General features: G+C 34.3%; 2 protein-coding genes across 13 annotated transcripts in view; one reads left to right on the top strand and one right to left on the bottom strand.

The window, feature by feature from the left end:
* LOC127561895 (tubulin polyglutamylase complex subunit 2-like) overlaps positions 1-20,053 on the top strand; it is an 877,998-nt gene that overhangs the window by 411,689 nt on the left and 446,256 nt on the right. The gene's annotated exons all lie outside the window — the stretch shown is intronic.
* The window catches only part of UBAP2 (ubiquitin associated protein 2), a 121,679-nt gene that overhangs the window by 11,714 nt on the left and 89,912 nt on the right, over positions 1-20,053 (bottom strand). For 8 of the 10 annotated variants that reach the window (XM_051997088.1, XM_051997128.1, XM_051997141.1 and 5 more), the window contains exons 14-17: positions 19,519-19,688; positions 16,547-16,757; positions 12,186-12,225; positions 1,180-1,363 (exon numbers count right to left, since the gene is read on the bottom strand). In XM_051997088.1, coding sequence (XP_051853048.1) covers positions 1,180-1,363; positions 12,186-12,225; positions 16,547-16,757; positions 19,519-19,688 — 605 coding nt within the window. The remainder of the gene's footprint in view (positions 1-1,179; positions 1,364-12,185; positions 12,226-16,546; positions 16,758-19,518; positions 19,689-20,053) is intronic. The other 2 variants (XM_051997136.1, XM_051997157.1) reach the window with 1 other exon arrangement.

Below are 20,053 nucleotides of genomic sequence, written 5' to 3'. Positions count from 1 at the left end.
ACAAAAGTAAGTAACTATTCTCACTGAGGTTGATCATTGTGATAATGACTGCTTGGGGAAGCTGATGTTATGGATGTTTTAGCCATATCATGTGGCCACTGGCAGTTTTGAAAATATCATGCTGGGCACTCTAGTATGTCCCTTTCGATTCCTTACTGTAAAAGCTATTGTAGCACCAAGAGCATCTCTGCATCTCATCTAGATAAGTGACATACCCTCAGATATAGATCAGCAAGTGCTGGTGCCAGCATGAGTTACCGTGAAAACCTCTGGTTCCCGTAGCCCCTTCGTTTTCTTTTAGGTTAAAGAGTCAATTATACATGGCACTTGTCTACATTTCTTTCACAAGGTAATCAGGAAAAATGTTAAAGAATATCTTTTTAACAGAGAAATTAAGATTCTCTAGTCACTAGTACTTATAAAAGGCAAGAAAAAATTCATTATGACTAACTACAGGAATTACATTTAAATAGCTAACCAAATAAACTATGTTCACCATATGAATAATTAACCATAAATTTTAGGATTAAAACCAACCTTTCTGTTTTAACATGACAAAAAAAGATATCTGAAAGAGGTTATCTATATGAAAGAGACCTAGTTTTTCAAGTATTTCATCTCACAAAATCCATTTCTTGTTAATAAAAAGATTAAGTCTCAAAAGTGATCCCTAAAGTCAAGTCAAAAGTATATTTCGAAGTAGGTACCACTGTCTTTTCATATTTCATTATCAATTTTTTCCTAACCCTAAATAAGGATAAACATATATAAATTAAGGTTGCATATGATGGTACGGATTTGTATACTACTGAATTGGTGGAAATCAAAGCAGAGATCATTTCTAAGTTAAATTTAAAATATTCTCATGCTGAAGAGGAATTAGAATCCATTAAAATCTACCAAAATGTGAGAGCATTTTTTTCAAGTCTTTCTTCAGTGGGAATTTTAAATAAAAGAAGGCCTGAGGAAATTAGGCAGTTCATGTTTTTTTTTTTTTTTTTCCTTTCTGTTAAGGTATATGTTAATATATGTTTTGTCTGGCAAAACCTTACCCAAATAACTTTTTGTAATAATCTACCATCAGATAAAACATCATTTCTTAATTGGAAACAAATTTCTATGAGCTTTCTATCAGATTTCAACCCAATCATTTCTTTAGGCCCATCTATCACACTATACCTGCTTAGCTGAGCGAGGGAGCTGCTGGACAAGTCACTGGATTGCGGCAAGGAAGGCAGTGTGGCCGTGTGGGGGGTTGCTGAAGGCAGAAGCGTAGTACCAGAAGCTGTGCTTGGCAAAGAGCCCAGAGTCGGGAGAGAGGGAGAGGTTTCTGTTGTCTTCGGTGCTGTAACAGATGAAGTAGCTGCAACAAGTTTATTTAAGTTGCAGAGAAACCCACTGAAGAATTGGGTCCCGCTAAGTTCAATAATGACAAATGAACTTGCATGCAATAGAGAACTTCACTTCAAAATTCCATTTCTGTTACTTATGATATGGAACTAAAACAGTTTACAGAATGTGACAATAATATTAGAAATTGATATCCTTTACTGTTAACTGAGGCCTTTCCAATATAAACTAATGATATACAGGAGGAATCAACATTTTTGGGGGTCCAAATTAAAAATCTTTTGCTAAAGAACAATGGGCATACCCATGTCTGCATCTACAACACTACAAGGTATTCTAGTTTCAATTCATAGAGTAGATCAAGAAATCTTTCAGGGGAAAGATGTTCAAAGCCCTCAAAAGCAGAAGAATTATCCAAAAACTTTTAATATCTGTACTTTCAAGAGAAATGCATATTAAATTTACTAAGACTGGAAATAGTCTTTCATTAAATGATTTAAAAATGCTAAAACTATTCACAGGCATTGAGTTAGAGCTGTGGTATAAGGAATTCCAAGTGAGAAACTATTATTAAACAAAAAGAATTTAAGCAAGTGCTCTGCAAAGTAGTTTTGGAGAATTGCCTAGGGTCTTAGCTAAGGTTAAATAATTTACTAGGCATTTGAGAAAAAGATGTGAATGTAGGTCTCTAAATTTTGAAATTGGCTATCCGTTATGCCTTCTTTTCCTTACTAGTCTTACTTCTTGGACATCTAACTTGACTCTGATGATTAATGCCAGATACCTAAACTTAGCTTAGAAGTTCCCCTGCCCTCCCCAAGATTTAGCATAGCATTATAGAATTTTCCATACATTTTGTTCGATTATGCTTCAAAATAAAGTAAAAGTCTTTTAAAATTTCTATAAATGGGAATTAGCATTCCTTAAGTAAGAAAGGTTTATGGTAGATACTGGAAATGCAAATTTGTATAGTAAAAATCAGTTTAAATTTATTTGCAACCTTTTTCACAAAGCTAAAGTCAAGATTTTTGACATTTCACATTAGAGAAACTAACAATTTAAAGAGTGTATTTAAAGGGAAATTACATAAATGAATTCAAACACACTCTAAGCTTAGCAAGATCAACACAAATAAAACACCTTCTATAACAGGATTACTCTCACATGCCTTCTTTTCAAGATGATGTCTTTTTAAAACCAAGTAAAATTTTGAAATATTTATAAGACTGAAAAATCTTTTCACATTGGAATATGTTAAAAGATTTGGTTGTACCATCATATATTCCTTAAGGTTGGCTCTAAACATCTAAAACAGTTATTTGAAAAGCACTTGCCAGTTTTCAGAGGATTTCACACATATTAATTTGATCCTTACAAGAATCATATTAACACTTAAGTGTTCTTATTTTAAGAAAAAGAAACTGAAGCTGAAGGGTACTTCATGATAGCCATTAAAGTAAGAGAGATAGGACTTGGAATTAGTGAAGAGAAACAAGTTTTCTCTTATTTCCATGTAAAGTTCTGTGAGTAGTTCTGCAAATATAGCATTATTGGAATATTACCTCCAAGTGTTTTGGTATGATAAGTTTAAAAAATAAAAACAACCCAGCAGTTCATGGGAGTTAGGAGGCATATTTAAATTGTGTTTGTGACATTTCCTGATTGTAACCTGTACTTATTAAAGAGTTTACTATGTCAGATATCACAATAGTACTGTGGATACAAAGAAAAAACAAAAAATACTTCTCCTTTAAAGGTCACATTTTAATAGGGGAGGCCACACATATATGGATGGGTATACAGAAGATCCAAGTGGAGTCAATACAAAGTAATGTTGGGGGAGGAATGAGCAACTAGAAGGGGGATGGGCTGGAAACACTGGAACTTGAGCAGAGTGTAGGCCAAAATCTAAGAATCAGAGATAAGGAAAGAACAATCTAGAAATATGTTATAACCACAGAAAGGGAATAATGATGGGAAACAAGGAAGGAAGCCAGTGTGGCTGGACAAGAGGTAGAGAGATGGAAGATAAGAAGGATGGAAAGGTAAAATGAATTAGTTTCAATTCTAAATAGACAAGTTTTTATTTATTTTTAAAGACAGTAAGGCCAGAATTTGAAATGGCAATCACCTGTTTCATCTACATTATAGAAAAATTATTTTGGCAGGTTCATGGAAGATGAATTAGTGTAGAGAAAGACTTCATAATTATAGATAAAAGGCATTAAAGGGTGAAGATGGGGCTGGGCAGAGTGAGGGAAAGTGATATGTGAGCTGGAAGAAGATAATATAAAAGAATACAAGAAACATGGGGGGAAGGGGAAACGCCAAGATTTTGCAACTGATTATTTAGATATATGAGGTGAGAGTGAAAAATGGAGGACACTTCTAAAATTGGTCATCCGAGTGACTGGAAGGTACCAATAATTGAGAAATTTATTAGAGGGATGGAGTTTGGGGAGAATGAACATGTTCAGTATAAGGCCTTTCAGACATTCAATTTTAAATGTCTAAGGCAACAACAAATCTCAGAAACAGGTTGAATAGTCATTTGCATAAAGACAGTAAATGAATTCATGGAAGCACATGGGATTATCAGGTACAAGAGAAAGAAAAGAAGCAGAGCCTTGGATGTGATACAGCTGCAAATCTCATAGGAAGGAGCCTGAGGAATATTTAAGTTAGGAGGAAAATCAGAAGCAATGTCACAAAAGCCTAGTTATTGGGTATGGAAAAAGAAAGAAGATCAGCAGGAGTTGTAGGAGGGTTCAGATAAGTAGGAAAACTTAAAACTTAAGAGAGGAGTGATATTCAGAAAAAGGTAGTTAAAAATGTCATCAAATGTTGCAAACTGAGGAGTAGCCAAGTGATTTGGCAATTAAGAGAATATTAGTAACTTTGGAGAAAGTAACTTTATAAAGTGATGAAGCTGGAATCCAGATTACACAAAGTTTCCAGTGAAGTTTGGAGGAAGAACTTAGTATGGATGGGTTTCTCAAGAAGTTTGGCTGAGAAAAAATATGTAAAGCAATGGTTAATGAGGAAGGTACATTCTAGTGGGGAGGTGGTAGAAAGGTTTTTTTTTTTTTTTTTTTAAATTAAAAGGATGGAAGAGACTTTTAGCGCATCTGAATAAGCAGTACAGAAAAAAATAGGTTAGAATTGAAGTAAAAAAAGATAATAATAGGGAAGTGAAATAGCAGAAGACGGCATCAAGAATATCTCAATTTCCTTGATTATAAAATGGAGCTGTTGTGAAAAGCAAATGAGAAAAGTTGATGGAAAGTACTGTGTAAATCATAAAGTATTACAGATTAGAGCAGCACTACTCTAGGATTTACCAGTTCTGTGAAGGCAAATTAGAGTTCCCTATTTGCTACTGTATTTAAAAATTATTCTCTATAGGCAACAAGTCAATAGAAGCTGGTCAAGTATTCTAGCAGCTCTCCTCTGGACACTAAGAACAGATGCAGTAGATATCATTTATAATGGAAAAAGGGAGAATCAGTGTGATGTGGTGAAGAAAGCCCTAGCTTTACAAGGGTTTTTACCTCATGGAATCTTCATTTCTATGGGTTCTCAGTTTCATGGTTAGAAAATGAAAGAATTAGGCAAGATTACCTCTGAGGCTTCTTATGGAATCTCAGTTTTTTAAGTTTGTTAAATCTGTACTTTATTACTACATCTGTGCTAAAGATCTAAACCTGGGACCACATAATCAGAAGGATAATGGCTTTATTTTTTAAGCAGGTATTATTCACAGTATACTTTTGATTAAACTGAATTCTCTATAATTCAATTCTGTTTAATGCAGGTAAGGAATCAAATAATTTTGTTTTGAATTTATTTAGTCATATTACACTGTTCCAAAATATTTTATTGGTAATATTATTCTGGAGTACAGAAATCACAAATTGAATACTTCCATTTTTATAGACTCTACTGTTGATCAATATACCATCTACAATTTTGACTATTCTTCAGAGCAACTTTGAATGTAGTTTACAAACTATATAAAACTGGGAAATACACAGAGTTTACTCAATCTTCAATTTCCTTAGTTTTTGTTTCAGGGTAGTGAGGGGGTATATAAATAGCATGATATTTTGTATAACTCTATAATGTGCCACTAGAATGCAGGAATTTGGTTTGAGAAACATGGAATGCTGGTGACATAAAGTAAATGTCATCCTGAGGTAAGTGTGCAGTAGGTAGTAGTACATCTGTGCCAACACTACAACTGGAATTATGACAATGAAAGAACTTTTATTTTTCCACCTGGCTGCATTTTGGGTGATTATTTATTTATTATTATTTTTTAAAATAACTTTTTATTGACAGAATCCATGCCAGGGTAATTTTTTACAGCATTATACCTTGCATTCACTTCTGTTCCAATTTTTCCCCTCCCTCCTTCCACCCCCTCTTCCCCAGATGGAAAGCAGTCCTTTACATGTTAAATAGGTTACAGTATGTCCTAGATTCAATATATGTGTGCAGAACCAAACAGTTCTCTTGTTGCACAGGGAGAATTGGATTCAGAAGGTATAAATAACCCAGGAAGAAAAACAAAACTGTAAGCATTTTATATTCACAATGAAAGAACTCCTATATAAGGAGAACTTGCAATATAATGGATTCTTTCTGATAATAGGGCTCTTAATAGAACTAGCTTCTCGGTCTCAACACATGACAGCATATAATGAGTGGCAGGTCCAACAATAACTTTTCATCCATTTGTGCTTCACTTGGGCAGCTATGTGACAAGGTGGATAGAGTGCCAAGTTTGACTTTAAATCCAACCTCAGCATACTTAATATGCTGGGGTCAGTCACTGAATGAACTCTGTTTCCCTCTGTTTTCTGTAAAAAGGAGCAAGATAAGGAAAGGCTAAACAACTCCAGTATCTTTGCCAAGTAAACCTCAAATATATCTGACAAAGAGTCAGATACAAATGAAAAGGATGAGCTCCTCTGTAATGTTCTCTTTAAAATATTCTTTTGTTGGGGTTTTCTTGGGGTCTCTGAAAGCAGCCTTCCTTTCAGTTCAGTAATCACCACACAAGTAGCCAGGGGTTAAAGTCCAAATCTTTTATTGTATCTTTCAAAGTCTTGTCTCCTTTCCTGGGGCTCAGTTAGCTTTCTTAGAGGCCTAATTCTCTCCTTAGTTCCGAGATCTTAAGTTCCTGCCTCCAGTCCTTTGTCTTCTCTGCTTCTGCCAGCTTTCTTGAGGGCCTCCTGAATGTGTCTTGGCTTCTGTGGGGGAGGCAGGAGGACCACCACCAGTCTCTGTCTTCCCTAGTTCTGATCGTGGCTGAGTTTGTCTGAGCTTATATGCTTTCTTATCATAGGTGTGAATCTTGTAGAACTACAGTAAGTATTAAGTACATGTGCTGAACTAGAGAACTGTTAAATAACCATTGTCTCTATCAATTCCACTGACTTAGCACCTTTTTTTCAAGTTCTGGCCCATAACACTCCTCAATTTCTACTGCCATCATACCATATCAGGCCCTTGCTCATGTCATTTGAAATACTGAAATAGCTTCAAGTAGACTGTTACACATCTTTTTCTAAAATAAATTTATGAAAATGCCATTTTTCTGTGAAAAAAAAAAAAAACAAAACCTTCAAATGTTTCCCCCACCGCCTGCCAAATAAAACCCAAATTTCTTAATCTTATGTTAAGATTACAAGCTTAATAAAGCTAATTTTCCAAAATTTCATCTTTACTATTGCCTGACAAAAGACTGTCAAATGTAAGATCTGTAGCTGGGGATGCCTCTTCTTTTTAGAATTCCCTATCCTATCTCGCAGGATGTATGTATGTGTAACACACACACACACACACACACACACACAACCTCAATGACACTTAATTCTTGAAATCTACACCAAACTTATCATACAATCTCCAGAATTATAATGCTTGTTTCACTTGTTATTTAATGTTTACTTATGTGCTTTAGAAATTATTATGAGCTTACAGACTTTTTGAAGGCAAAGATTAACCCTTATTCATCTTCATATGTCCCATATGCCTTAATAAATGGCACAAAGAATTTAAAATATGTTGGATGAATTAAACAATCTAATGCACAAAGCAAAATTAACCTATTTAATTTAAAAAATCATTGCAAGGAAGAGAGATTACAAAATGCCTTAAAAAAACATAAATAAAATATGGTTATTTTAACTCATTCTCACACTTATTAAAAGGCTTTGAAAAGCACACTGGAATTTCAATAAGCCTGAAAAGATCAGTACCACTTTATAACAGGTGATGAAGTTCAAATAAATTTTCTATAATCACACAGAGTATCTTCATAAAAAACTCAAAAATACTGATGCCAAATCCATATATCAAGTAATATGAAGAAATTCAGTTATTTTTCTGACTTCTTTGGAAACAAGAGAAAAAAGGGAGAGCAGAGGTTAAAAGGAGGAAGAATAAAATAGCACAAATGCCAGATAATATCTCATATGAGAAGCAGGAAAGTACAGGCAATTTTAGTTGACTAACTATACCTGGGCATTAAAAAAAAAAAATCCGCTTGAACAAATAAATAATGCTTTCATTTTATTTCCCTGATGACAAATAAGGGAGAAAAGTTAGTTGCTCTCAGAGGAAGCAACTTTAACTGAAAGCTTTGCCAAAATTGTAGGGAAAGTAGGTGACGCTGAAATACAAACAACAAGGCAATAAGTACAGTACCTTAGCTTATGAACAATGAAGAAATAATAAAAACTACAGAAAAGGTAATATGAGAAAACTAGAAAAACCTTACAACAACTTCTGGGAATCTGACCAATTCATTTCATTTTATGTTACATAGTCCAGGAGTTCTGAAACTTTTTTGCTCATGGAACAATATTCTTATTCTTAGTTGAAAAGAATCACAGCATACAGCCATGAATACTTCAGAATTTTTGAAAAGATGTGCACATAAATATTGTTCCCTTTCCATTAACAGAAGTCCTCATTATTATGAGGAGTGTTTCAGAAAAATGTGGGAAGATCTATCTAAAGATCTACCTGAACTGATACAAAGTAAAGTGAGCAAAACCTGGAGAATATTTTCACAGTAATAGCAATATTATAAGGAAGATCTACTGTAAAAGACTTAGCTACACTGAACAAATTCAAAGATACAAGACAATTCTAAAAAGACTCATGGTGAAAAATGCTATCCAACCTCAAGAGAACTGATGAATATACAATGAAGTATAATTTTTTCATTTTATTTTTCTTTCTACTTGGCTAATATGGTAGTGTTTGTTATGATTTCACATAAATAACTGATATTACTTACATTCTCAATGGGCAGAATGTAGACTGGAGGAAAAGAACTTAACATCAATTTTTTTTTTTTTTGCCAAGGCAATTTGGGTTAAGTAACTTGCCGAGGGTCATACAGCTAAGGAAGTGTTCACTTAGCTGCCCCAATGTCAATTGTTTTAAAAAAAAATAAATGTCAAAAGATATTACATTACTTGTTCTCTAGAGGAAAAGTTAAAGGGAGGAAGAAGAATTTAAAACACAAGATTTTGCATAGGTAAAAGTTGAAAAGTATCTCTGCATATATTTTGAAAATAAAATGTTATAAAAAAAAAGAATTGCAAAAATAATTAAGAAATTAAAAAATAAAATAACACCAATATCTAGATGTTCTTTTATTTCCTTCTTCTCCTTTATGAGATTCCAAGTAACCATTGTTTTTTCTTTCCTTTCCAAACAAATTTCTCTTACTTGCTATCCTTTTATCCACCCCTGAGAAGCTGTTTCATTTCCTTTTCTGATTGTTCTTACTTCTAACATAGCTTAAAGAACCAAAAACAATCCCTCTCAGGAAAAAACCAAACAAAAACCCTCATCCATTTTTGGTTCTCTTTAATTTTTCTCATCAGCCTTGGCTCACTATGAATTTTAGCACTTTTTTGTTTCCATCCATTGCTTGTTCTTTCTTTTTCATCTTCTAAATATAATTTAAAAATCTGTCAATAAGACCCTTGTTCATTTATATAGGCCCCTTTATAATACTCTCCCTGTAGTTGTTTCTTTTTTTGTCTCAAATATTAATTTATAATTGTTTTTCAACCTTCCCCTGTAGAATTTTAGGCTATCAGATCCTATCTATTATTTTTCTGCATAATGAGAAATCTGTTTTCCTTAAACCTAGGGTAGGTGGCAGATATTTTAGCGCTATAGCAAGACAAGATATTATTAACAGATTTAAGCAAACAGTATACTTTGCCAGATGTCCTAATATAACTGAAGCTCTCCATTACAAATCTTCAGTCTTAGGTTTGTGATTTATCTTCTTAATTCATCCGTTTTCTCTGTTTATATTATCTATATAGACAGCAGCATAGTGCAACAGATAAGAGTTCTAGACTAGGGCAGCTAGGTGGAACAGTGGATAGAACACCAGCCCTGAAGTCAGGGCTGAGTTCAATTTTTTTTTTTTTTTTGGATTTACATTCAGTTTACTTAGTTCTTTTTCTGGATTCAGATGGCAGTTTCTGTCCAAAGTCTATTTGGATTTCTTTGAATTACTGAACCACTGAGAAAAACCAAATCCTTCATAATTGATCAACATATATTCTTGCTGTTATTGTACAATGCCTTCCTGGATCTGCATATTTCACTTGGCATCAGTTCATATAAATCTTTCCAGGCTTTTCTAAAATTAGCCTGTCCTTCATTTTTTGTAAAACAATAATATTCCATTATCTTCATATACCACAACTTGTTCTGCCATTCTCCAAATGATGGGCATTTATTCATTTTCCAATTCTTTGCTACCACAAAAAGAGCTGCTATGACATTTTTTCATATGTGGATTCTTTCCCCTCCTTTAAGATTTCCTTGGCAGTACAAAACTTAGAACCATATTACAAAGTGGTAATCAAAACCATTTGGCACTGGTCAAGAAGTAGAGTACTGGATCAGTAGAATAAACTAGATGCACAAGACAAAGCAATCAAGACTCATAGCAATCTAGAACCTGACAAATCTCCAAATTCCAGCCTCTAGAATAAGAACTCACTACCTGACAAAAACTGCTGGGAAAACTGGAAAACAGGTCAGAAACCCGGCATAGACCTACATTTCATGCCCCATACCAAAATAAAATCAAAATGGATACATGCTCAGTTCAAATTTGATGCCAGACACTTTATCACTTCCTAGTTGTGTGACCATGGGCGAGTCACTTAACTCCAACTGCCTCAGCCAGGTGGGGGGGGTGAGGATGGGGGAGGGGGTGGAAGAGGAAAAGAGAGAGAGAGAGAGAGAGAGAGAGAGAGAGAGAGAGAGAGAGAGAACGAACACTAGGCTTCAATCAGGAAGATCAGAGTTCAAATCCTGCTTCTGAAACTTAGCAGCTAATTAAGTCAATTATCTGTTGTACTATGCTGCTGTCTCTATAGATAATATAAACAGAGAAAACAGATGAATTAAGAAGATAAATCACAAACCTAACACTGAAGATTTGTAATGGAGAGCTTCAGTTATTAGGACATCTGGCAAAGTATACTGTTTGCTTAAAGCTGTTAATAATATCTGACACTGATCTCTAAGGGTAGTTGGGAGGATAAAATAATAGTAAAGTACTTTGCAAATTGTGCCAAATAAATATTAGTAGTAAAAGTAGCAGCAGCAGTTGTAGCATATCAATGACAATAGTGCATCTATCTCTACTTCTATTTCTCTCTACCATTCATGTTTGCATTGCTCCCATTACTGAATTTCCTCAAACATATATTTCTATAAACATAAAAGATGTGCCCTATATTCTTTTCCCTTTACAAACAAAGCTTTAAAAAATTATTTTTAAAAAAACTTCTATTTCTCATTCTAATGCTATCTTTCTAGAGCAATACTCTAATCACTGGTTTTATTCCTATGGGTTCAAACCAGCGTCTTTCCATTAGAGGCTTTCTAAATTCATTTAAAGATCTTTGAATTCTAGATGATTCTGAACATAAAATATTTTTCTTGTTTCTTTTCCCATAAAAGCTCATACTAGTTTGTTTTATCCAACCCAGACCATTTTCTGTTTCCTCCTTTCCAGTTAAATGTCATTTTGATTAGGTTTGCAATATCAGATTCGCAAATTCTCACGTTCTTACTATATTTCATCCTTAACTAGGAGTTCACTATATCTATATTTGAAATCTTGATCCCAAAAATGCAAATTTGTCTCTGAGATAACCATTTTCTCCAGGTGTTGACTTCACAATTCTACCCCTTCTTCTCTGAAAGTCTTTGTGGTCTTCAAATGGCAACAGCAATGCAAATTCTACAAGATCCTTTAAGATTTTCAACTTCTTCACCAAGCCTTTTAAAAATATTTGGCAATATTTTCTAGATTCCTTAGGGTACTATCATTTATGACCACAAGAAGAATCAACAAAAGTAACTAGAAGTTACTTGATACATATCTTGGAAGATCCTCACATGTCAGAGCAGTCAAGGAGGACAGCACCTTCTTATTTTTACATCTCCTTCTTGTTTTCGGGTGGAAAGCAATGGCCCCAGTCCCCAGAAGAAGATAATTACTAATAGCCAAGTCCAAATGACTATGCTCCTAATATCTTCCTCACCTTTTTAGAAATCGGTAAACATCTTGCTGACCTTTCAACTAATATAAAAAGTTCATCTCTTTCTAGATTAACTCTCACAAAGGAAAGAAGCACAGAAAAGATACTATAGGGAGCATATTCTAGGATTACAAGATCTCCATATTATAAATCCAAAATGATTAGCCTTTAAGTCAATCGTGTAGCAGTTCTAAGAAATTAGGAATCAGAAAAAGCATTCTGTATACTTACTGTCTAGAGTTTGCTGAGTTCGAACACCACCATGTCCATTCTGCATAAGAAGGAAAAGAAGACAAGTAAAAATTAGCTTTGAAACTATAGGAGCAGTATAAGAAAAATCAACAAGAATTAATTTAATAAATAATTTAGCTATATATTTAAAAGAAGATCCTGGGGGCAGAGCTGCTTTGAATGTGAATGAGAATTCAAAAATTATATAAAAATCAACACTGTATTATTTAAAAATAATTAAAAATATTGTAAGGTGCTAATCCAATTAACTTCTTAAAATTTTTGTATGATCTGGGCAAGACTCAGGAAACAAAATGCTATCAGATAAAAACAAAACTTATTAACTACAAGGAACAGAAATTTAACATGTAGGCAGGCAGTATAAATTCAAAGCCTCTGTATCAGAATTCTAAAGGCAAAATACACAATTGTTCCAATGACTAAGGCCATCAGCAATATAATAAACTCAAAGCTGCTATGATATGAGTATAAAGCTGAGAGGTAAGATCCTTAAAGTAATGATTGTGATTGACAGACATCACAAATTACAGTTAAAAAGTGAATTAGTTGATGAATGTTGGAGGGGATGCGGGAAAACGGGGACACTGATGCATTGTTGGTGGAGTTGTGAACGAATCCAACCATTCTGGAGAGCAATCTGGAATTATGCCCAAAAAGTTATCAAACTGTGCATACCACTGATCCAGCAGTGTTTCTATTGGGCGTATACCCCAAAGAGATACTAAAAAAAGGAAAGGGACCTGTATGTGCCAAAATGTTGGTAGCAGCCCTGTTTGTACTGGCTAGAAACTGGAAAATGAATGGATGCCCATCAATTGGAGAATGGCTGGGTGAATTGTGGTATATGAATGTTATGGAATATTATTGTTCTGTAAGAAATGACCAACAGGATGAATACAGAGAGGCTTGGAGAGACCTACATGGACTGATGCTAAGTGAGATGAGCAGAACCAGGAGATCATTATACACTTCGACAACGATATTGTATGAGGATGTATTCTGATGGAAGTGGATTTCTATGACAAAGAGACCTAACTGAGTTTCAATGGATAAATGATGGACAGAAACAGCTACACCCAAAGAAGGAACACTGGGAAACGAATGTGAACTATTTGCATTTTTGATTTTCTTCCCGAGTTATTTTTACCTTCTGAATCCAATTCTCCCTGTGCAATAGGAGAACTGTTTGGTTCTGCAAATATGTATTATATCTAGGATATACTGCAACATATTTAACATGTATAGGACTGCTTGCCATCTTTTGGGGGGGGGGGGGGTGGAGGGAGGGAGGGGAAAAAACGAAACATAAGCGAGTGTAAGGGATAATGTTGTAAAAGATTACCCTGGCATGGATTCTGTCGATACAAAGTTATTATTAAATAAAATAAAATTTAAAAAAATAATAATTCAATAAAAAAAAAGTGAATTAGTCTTCAAAGAACCATAAAATTGAAAACAACAATAAAGACACAAGCCAAATAGCTATATTATCATAAGGAGAGAAAAATACTTTACCCTTACCTTCCCCACACAAGTTTATTTATTCAGAGTAAATGGAACTAATTCTTAGGGTAAGAAACCAAACTAATAAGTAACCTAACATACTCACTTAGAATCTTACAAAGGAAATGTCATAATAGAAATATTTTTCAAAAACTGAAAGGACAAAGAATAGAACTACAGGAAACAATTTAACCCTTTTAAAACTAAATTATAATCTTGTCAGGATGAGATTTCTACTATATAATATTTCTAGTTTCCTTCCCTTCCCATATTTAAGGAAGAGAATCCTTAATTTTACTTTGATATAATAATCTAATCCTTAATTCAACTGTATTTTTTCAATATTCCTTATTCTAAGTCTCATGTTTGCTTCATTCTCTGCAACAAAAAAATAGAGGAAGAAAGGACTATTTTCCAGAAGAAATAAGGAAAGAAAAGCAGGTTTGGAGAAGGTGTGATAAATTCAATTTCGGGCATACATGAGTTTGAAATGCCAGCAGGACTCCTTTTTAAGGAAAAGACTAAAACCAAAACTTAAGAGACTGACCCGAGGCAAAGAACTGACAATGGAAGCCATGGTTATAAGTGAGATTACCATAGGGAAAAATATAAAGATAAACAACAAGAGGGAAGGGGATAGAATCCTGAAGGATATCCACAAATAAAGATTAGGAATAAAAATTAAGACACTACTAAGGAGAAAAGCAGTTCATGAGGTAAACAGAATAACTGTGACAGAACAGTGTTACAAAAACCAAAGGGTTAAAGAGTATTAAAAATGGGAGGCTGAAGAGAGCCCAAAGCTGTAGAAATATCAAGAAACAAAAGGACAGAGAAAATGTCATTGGATTTGTCAATTAAGGACTTTGAGAAGATCAGCTTAAATAGGATATGAGAGGAAATACAAAATTCAAAGCAGTGAATGGTTAATTAGTAATTATCATCATGTATGTACAATATATAGCAATTGTAAAAGAAATTTTTTTGGTTACATTTGGGTTCCAACCTTTTTACCTCCTTCCCTTTCCTAAGCCTGAACTAAAGAAAGTCAATATTACACTTACACACACACACACACACACACACACACACACACACACACACACACACATATTTGTGTGTACGTGCAAAACATATGAAACTATACAATTCATATTTCCATGTATTTCTATGGAGGTAGATAGCATCTTCATAGATCTTATGGTTAGATTTGAACATTCCTATAACTCAGAATAGCTTAGTCACTATATATACAAAAATTTGATAGTAAGGAAAAGGAGATTCCACTCACGTGGAAAGGAGAAGTCAAGGTAGAATTACAGACTACAAGAATACAGGAAGTGAGTGAATTCATGTTGGGGTTCAATCATATGAAGAATTCACAATGGCCATTCTCTTTGGCAAAAAGTAGATTAATTTAGGGAAGAGGTTATAGACAAAATGAAGGGATACAATCAGCACTAGGAGTGGTAAATATCAAATAGAGTGAGAGCTCATATGAAAAACCAAGTACCTCCCTGGAACTCACAATTACCCAGTAAAAAGGGAGTAGCTAATGAGATTGGGGCATGCCCTTAGCTAGCAGGCTAAATCCTAAAATGGACTTAGCACCCTAATAAAATTAGTTAGCTGTAAGGAGAGTGGGGTTGGGAAGCATAGTGGAGTTAGGGAAGATACCACATGGCATGGGGAAGGGAAAGAGGAAAGACACCAGAATTGAACACCAATTGAAGCAGGTTAAATTCCAAAAGGGAATTAGCAAAGAAAAAGGAACAACAAGACTAATTTATAGGAAAAGTTAGAGATACCAGAGCTTATGTTACTTATTTGCTAATTTTATGGCTTATAAATAGGTTTGAAGGGTAGTCTATTCACTATTACCCTCAGGAACTTGGTTATCATTGACCAACAGATTGTCTATCTGACAGTCAGCAATATTTGTAGTATTCCTAAGGCCAGGAGACTTTACAATCACTGACAAGACAGATTTTTAGAACAACAGCATTCTAAGATCAGGGGACCTCAGGATTACTGTTACATTTCCCCTAGAAACTACACCCATCAGTGTCAAATGGGCTTCTACCAACAAAGACCCAAGCATATAATCTAACAGCAAGTAAAGAAAAATGATTATCAATAACTCCAAAAGTTTACACGAAAGAGAATATTTAAATAACTAATGTTAGAGAAAATAGTTAGAGGCCCAAATTCACTCATAAAATTATAAAAATGATTCAATTCCACAAACATTTATTAAAACATCTATCATGGGTATGGCATAGAGATAAAGATAAAAATGAATAACATCTCCATTAACTTACATTTTATTGACACATACAGCATGCCAATAGATAAAATTTAGAATAAGCTACAGCCTGCCCTTCTTTCCTGCCTCCCCACTCCCATCGGACTACATGTTACCTTCCCTTTGCTCATCCTATCCCCTAAATGACAGTTAGTTAGAAGATGGATTAGAGAAGATAAAGGGAGATAATAAAAACACAGAATCTAATTAGGAGGCTATTACAGTAGTTCAGATGAGAGGCCTGAATAAGAGTGATGGTTGAGTAAATGGAAAAGAGATGGATATAAGAAATGTTATGGAAATGAGTTACTTGTTACCTGAAAAGGGGGTGAATGAAAGGAGGAAACAGAAAATAGTCATGGATAATTCTGAGGTGACTGGAAATAAGCAGAAGCCTTCACCAAAAATAAGGAAATTCACAGAAGAGACATATTTAGGGATTAGAAAATGAGTTCAATATTGAGTTTCAAATGACTAAGGAACAAATATATAGAGATATTCAACAGGCTGAGAAAACCAAGAAGATACTCACTGTGACAGCAATAGAAGTTGTTTCAGATGGAGCCACAGAACTTTGGTATGCTATCCTGCTATGCACAGAATTCTGGTCGTAGGAGGAAGATGTTGTTACGGGACTAGTGCTCTGAGATGAGTTGGTCAAACTGGAAGAGGTGATGACGGAGGTTGTATAGGTCGACTCCTGTACTGTATTGGATATTGGCAAAGAGGTATTCAAAGGATCACTGGAAAAAGTAAAAGTTATTTATCACCTCAGTAAATAAATGTCATTTCAGCCTTCATGAAAAACCACCACCTTATTACTTTTACTGGTTAGCCATATTTTAAAGTCAATTAAATATTATGCTTAACTATAACTTTACATTTAAATATAGAGAAATTATCATGGTCCTCTTCCAAAGTCATTTTACCTAAAATATTTTTCGGTTCTTAGGAGTGGGGAAAAAAGCAACTAGATTTTAATCTAATTGAGAAGTTACAATGACTTAGTAATCTCTTAGGATAGAATCTAGATGGTTTTAAATTTTTCTTTCATTGCACATCCTTGAGCAAGTTTCTTAACAATCCTGTTCTAATTTCCCAGTTAAAAAAGGGCATAAGCTAACTTTGATCCCTGTCATCTGGGGAAAAGGATAGGTTGTTAATTTAAAAAGTACTAAACATATACCAAATATAATTGTTTTTTAAAAATAGTCCAATTAAAAAGAGGCTTGACAAATTAGCCATATCCCTCCCTCAGCCCTGCATGATAAGGTCATGAGCTCCCCCGTTACTGCCAATTGATCAAGTTGTAACTGTATGATCAACTGTCAGGGATAACATAGAAGGCATTCCTTTATGAGGTAGGTGGTTAGACTAGAAGACTTAGATGTTTTCATTTTCAAGAGAAAAGAGATGGACTCAAAATTATGATTCAATACTGAAATCTTCAAAAAGCTTCTGAATAAAACTCTGAAGAGGATAAAATCCTAAAGTTTACATGACAAAAAACTATGACAATATATAAAAAATAAAAAGGTTCAATTCAGCAGTACTTTTCCAAGGCCAGAGTACACTGCTGATTAAACTGATGGAGCTATAAAAATTTGCTATACCCTCTGTATTTGGTTCTTATACCAGGGTGCTAATACATTGGTCCCATCAGTCTCACATCATACCAAGTGTTCTATTAGTATCATGATACAAAAGCTAAAATATGACAAGGAAAAAATTCTTTTCTTCACTATAAACTGATCCTATCTCTTTCAGAAACTCTATTTGCTTCTCTAGTAACCTATCATCACCTACTATTTGAATGAACATTTGTGCTGCCTCGCAAGTTTTCTTTTATTTCCTCCAATTTCTCTTGGATCTTCACCACACATCTGTTCAGTTTTTAGTGGGGGAGTGTAAAAATTATAGAGGAAATGTGCCATGGTTGATAGAAAGCAAGGATCAAAATCAGGAAGACAAAGGTAAAAGCCCCAACTCCTCTTCATTTTGGTTGGACAACCCCAACTTGTCATTTAAAGTCTCAGTAAAAAGTGCAGAGCAGATACTGATCTGATTGATGGAGGGAAGTTACCATACAAGGAGTTCCTTACACCAATGAAAATCAAAAGTTTTTTTTTTTTTTTTGCTTTCAAAATAAATTTTATTTTATTTAATAATAACTTTATATTGACAGAATCCGTGCCAGGGTAATTTTTTTTTACAACATTATCCCTTGCACTAGGCTTCTGTTTCGATTTTTCCCCTCCCTCCCTCCACCCTCCTCCCCTAGACGGCAAGCAGTCCTATATATGTTAGATATGTTGCAGTTATGTTTGCAGAACCGAACAGTTCTCTTGTTGCACAGGGAGAATTGTATTCAGAAGGTAAAAATAACTCGGGAAGAAAATCAAAAAATGCAAATAGTTCATATTCGTTTCCCAGTGTTCTTTCTTTGGGTGTAGCTGTTTCTAGGACTGGTTTTAAAAAAACAAACAAAAAACTTTTAACCTGTATTTCCTTAAAATGCAATTCCTTTTTGGTAAACTCTCTTTCTTCACTTTAGAAGTACCACATGGCTTTACCTTCATTTAGAAACCAAAGGCATAACAAATGGCTTAGATGTTTGGTTCCGATTTTTGCATAATTAATAACCAGAAAGTGAATTTCTCCAAGATAAACTCATAGGAGAGGGTTCTAAATACACAGGGCATGTTGTGAGAATGAAAAACAGAGCATCTTTAGCCCCCATCATTTTGATAAAATTTCTATAGCAAATGTCTTCCAAAGACAGAGTACAAATAAATACACACAAATATGTGTCCCCTTATCTATTACTGCCCTGCTACCATACCAACTTATTTCTCTTCTTCTATTCTCATAGCAAAAATCTCTATCTTATCTCAGATGAGCTGATGAAAAGTTAAATTATTTCTTTTTGTGGACCCTAACTCTCCACCATCCTTATATGGAATTCCTTCTGAAAGATGCATCATTTCTACCTTCTACATGACTGTTGCCACAAAACACATATTTCTTCATGTTCTCTTGAAATAGGATGCATGAATCCAGTAAGCAGACTTGGCTAAAATGTTCATGTTTCCATTCCAAAGCAAGCGTATCTTGAAAAAAAAAAGCAAGCATTCCTTCTTCACTTTGACTTGAATTTTTATGTATATATTTTAATCAGAGGAATTTTGTGATTGTAAAAAAAAAAAAAATTAAAACAAATTCCTAAAAAAAACAAAAGGCTAGCTAAATTTTTGGGAGGTAGGAAATACTATTGAGCACAATGAAACTTAAATTTCATTCTTCTTCCCTCCCAAGAATCTATTTTCTTTCATATAGCAGCCAAACAAGCCTGCTTACTCTCAAAGTCCCACTGTCAGAAGAGGCAACTCCTTCAACTCCCAATTCACAAAACTATCTCCTATCCATGAGCCATTTTGACTCGACTGTGTTTGTACCTTAGAGAAACTTCAGTAGCCTAAAGCATAAAAAAGAGCAATTGTATACCTTACAGGTTTTGGATACAAGCTGATTTGGGCCTGATTACTATTTTCATTGCTCAATGTTGATCCAAAGTCAGGGAGAGAAGGTTCCGATCCAAATTCCAGAGCTCCAAACTGAACATTTAACCCTGTAACATCTGTTGATCCTGGCATTTCCACTGCAGATGCAGGGACCTATAAGAGAAAAATATGTTTTCACATTCAGAGTTTAGCATCTTTTTTAGTTCAAGAGCTTTCCTCTCTAGTGAAAGTCCATAAATATCATTGGATGCTAATGGGGAAGTTCAAGGTATTAAGGAGAAAATGGGATTGGGGAAAGGGGGAAAAATGTGCAGAATGGGAATTGTTAACCACATTAGCACAAAGATAACTACTCTTCCTTTAGTAGCACATAATTTTGTACTGAAGTTCTCAGAAAAGACCTATTTCCTATGAATAATATAAATAAATCCACCTCAACATATAGGCAAGGGTAACCGAACAGATGCTAAGCGAGTTCCTTAATTATATAAAAAGTCTCCAATAATTATTAGCTGCCA

The sequence above is a fragment of the Antechinus flavipes genome, chromosome 1, assembly GCF_016432865.1.
Source record: "Antechinus flavipes isolate AdamAnt ecotype Samford, QLD, Australia chromosome 1, AdamAnt_v2, whole genome shotgun sequence".
NCBI classification, from domain to species: Eukaryota; Metazoa; Chordata; class Mammalia; order Dasyuromorphia; family Dasyuridae; genus Antechinus; species Antechinus flavipes.
This window is presented reverse-complemented; position numbering and strand designations above follow the sequence as displayed.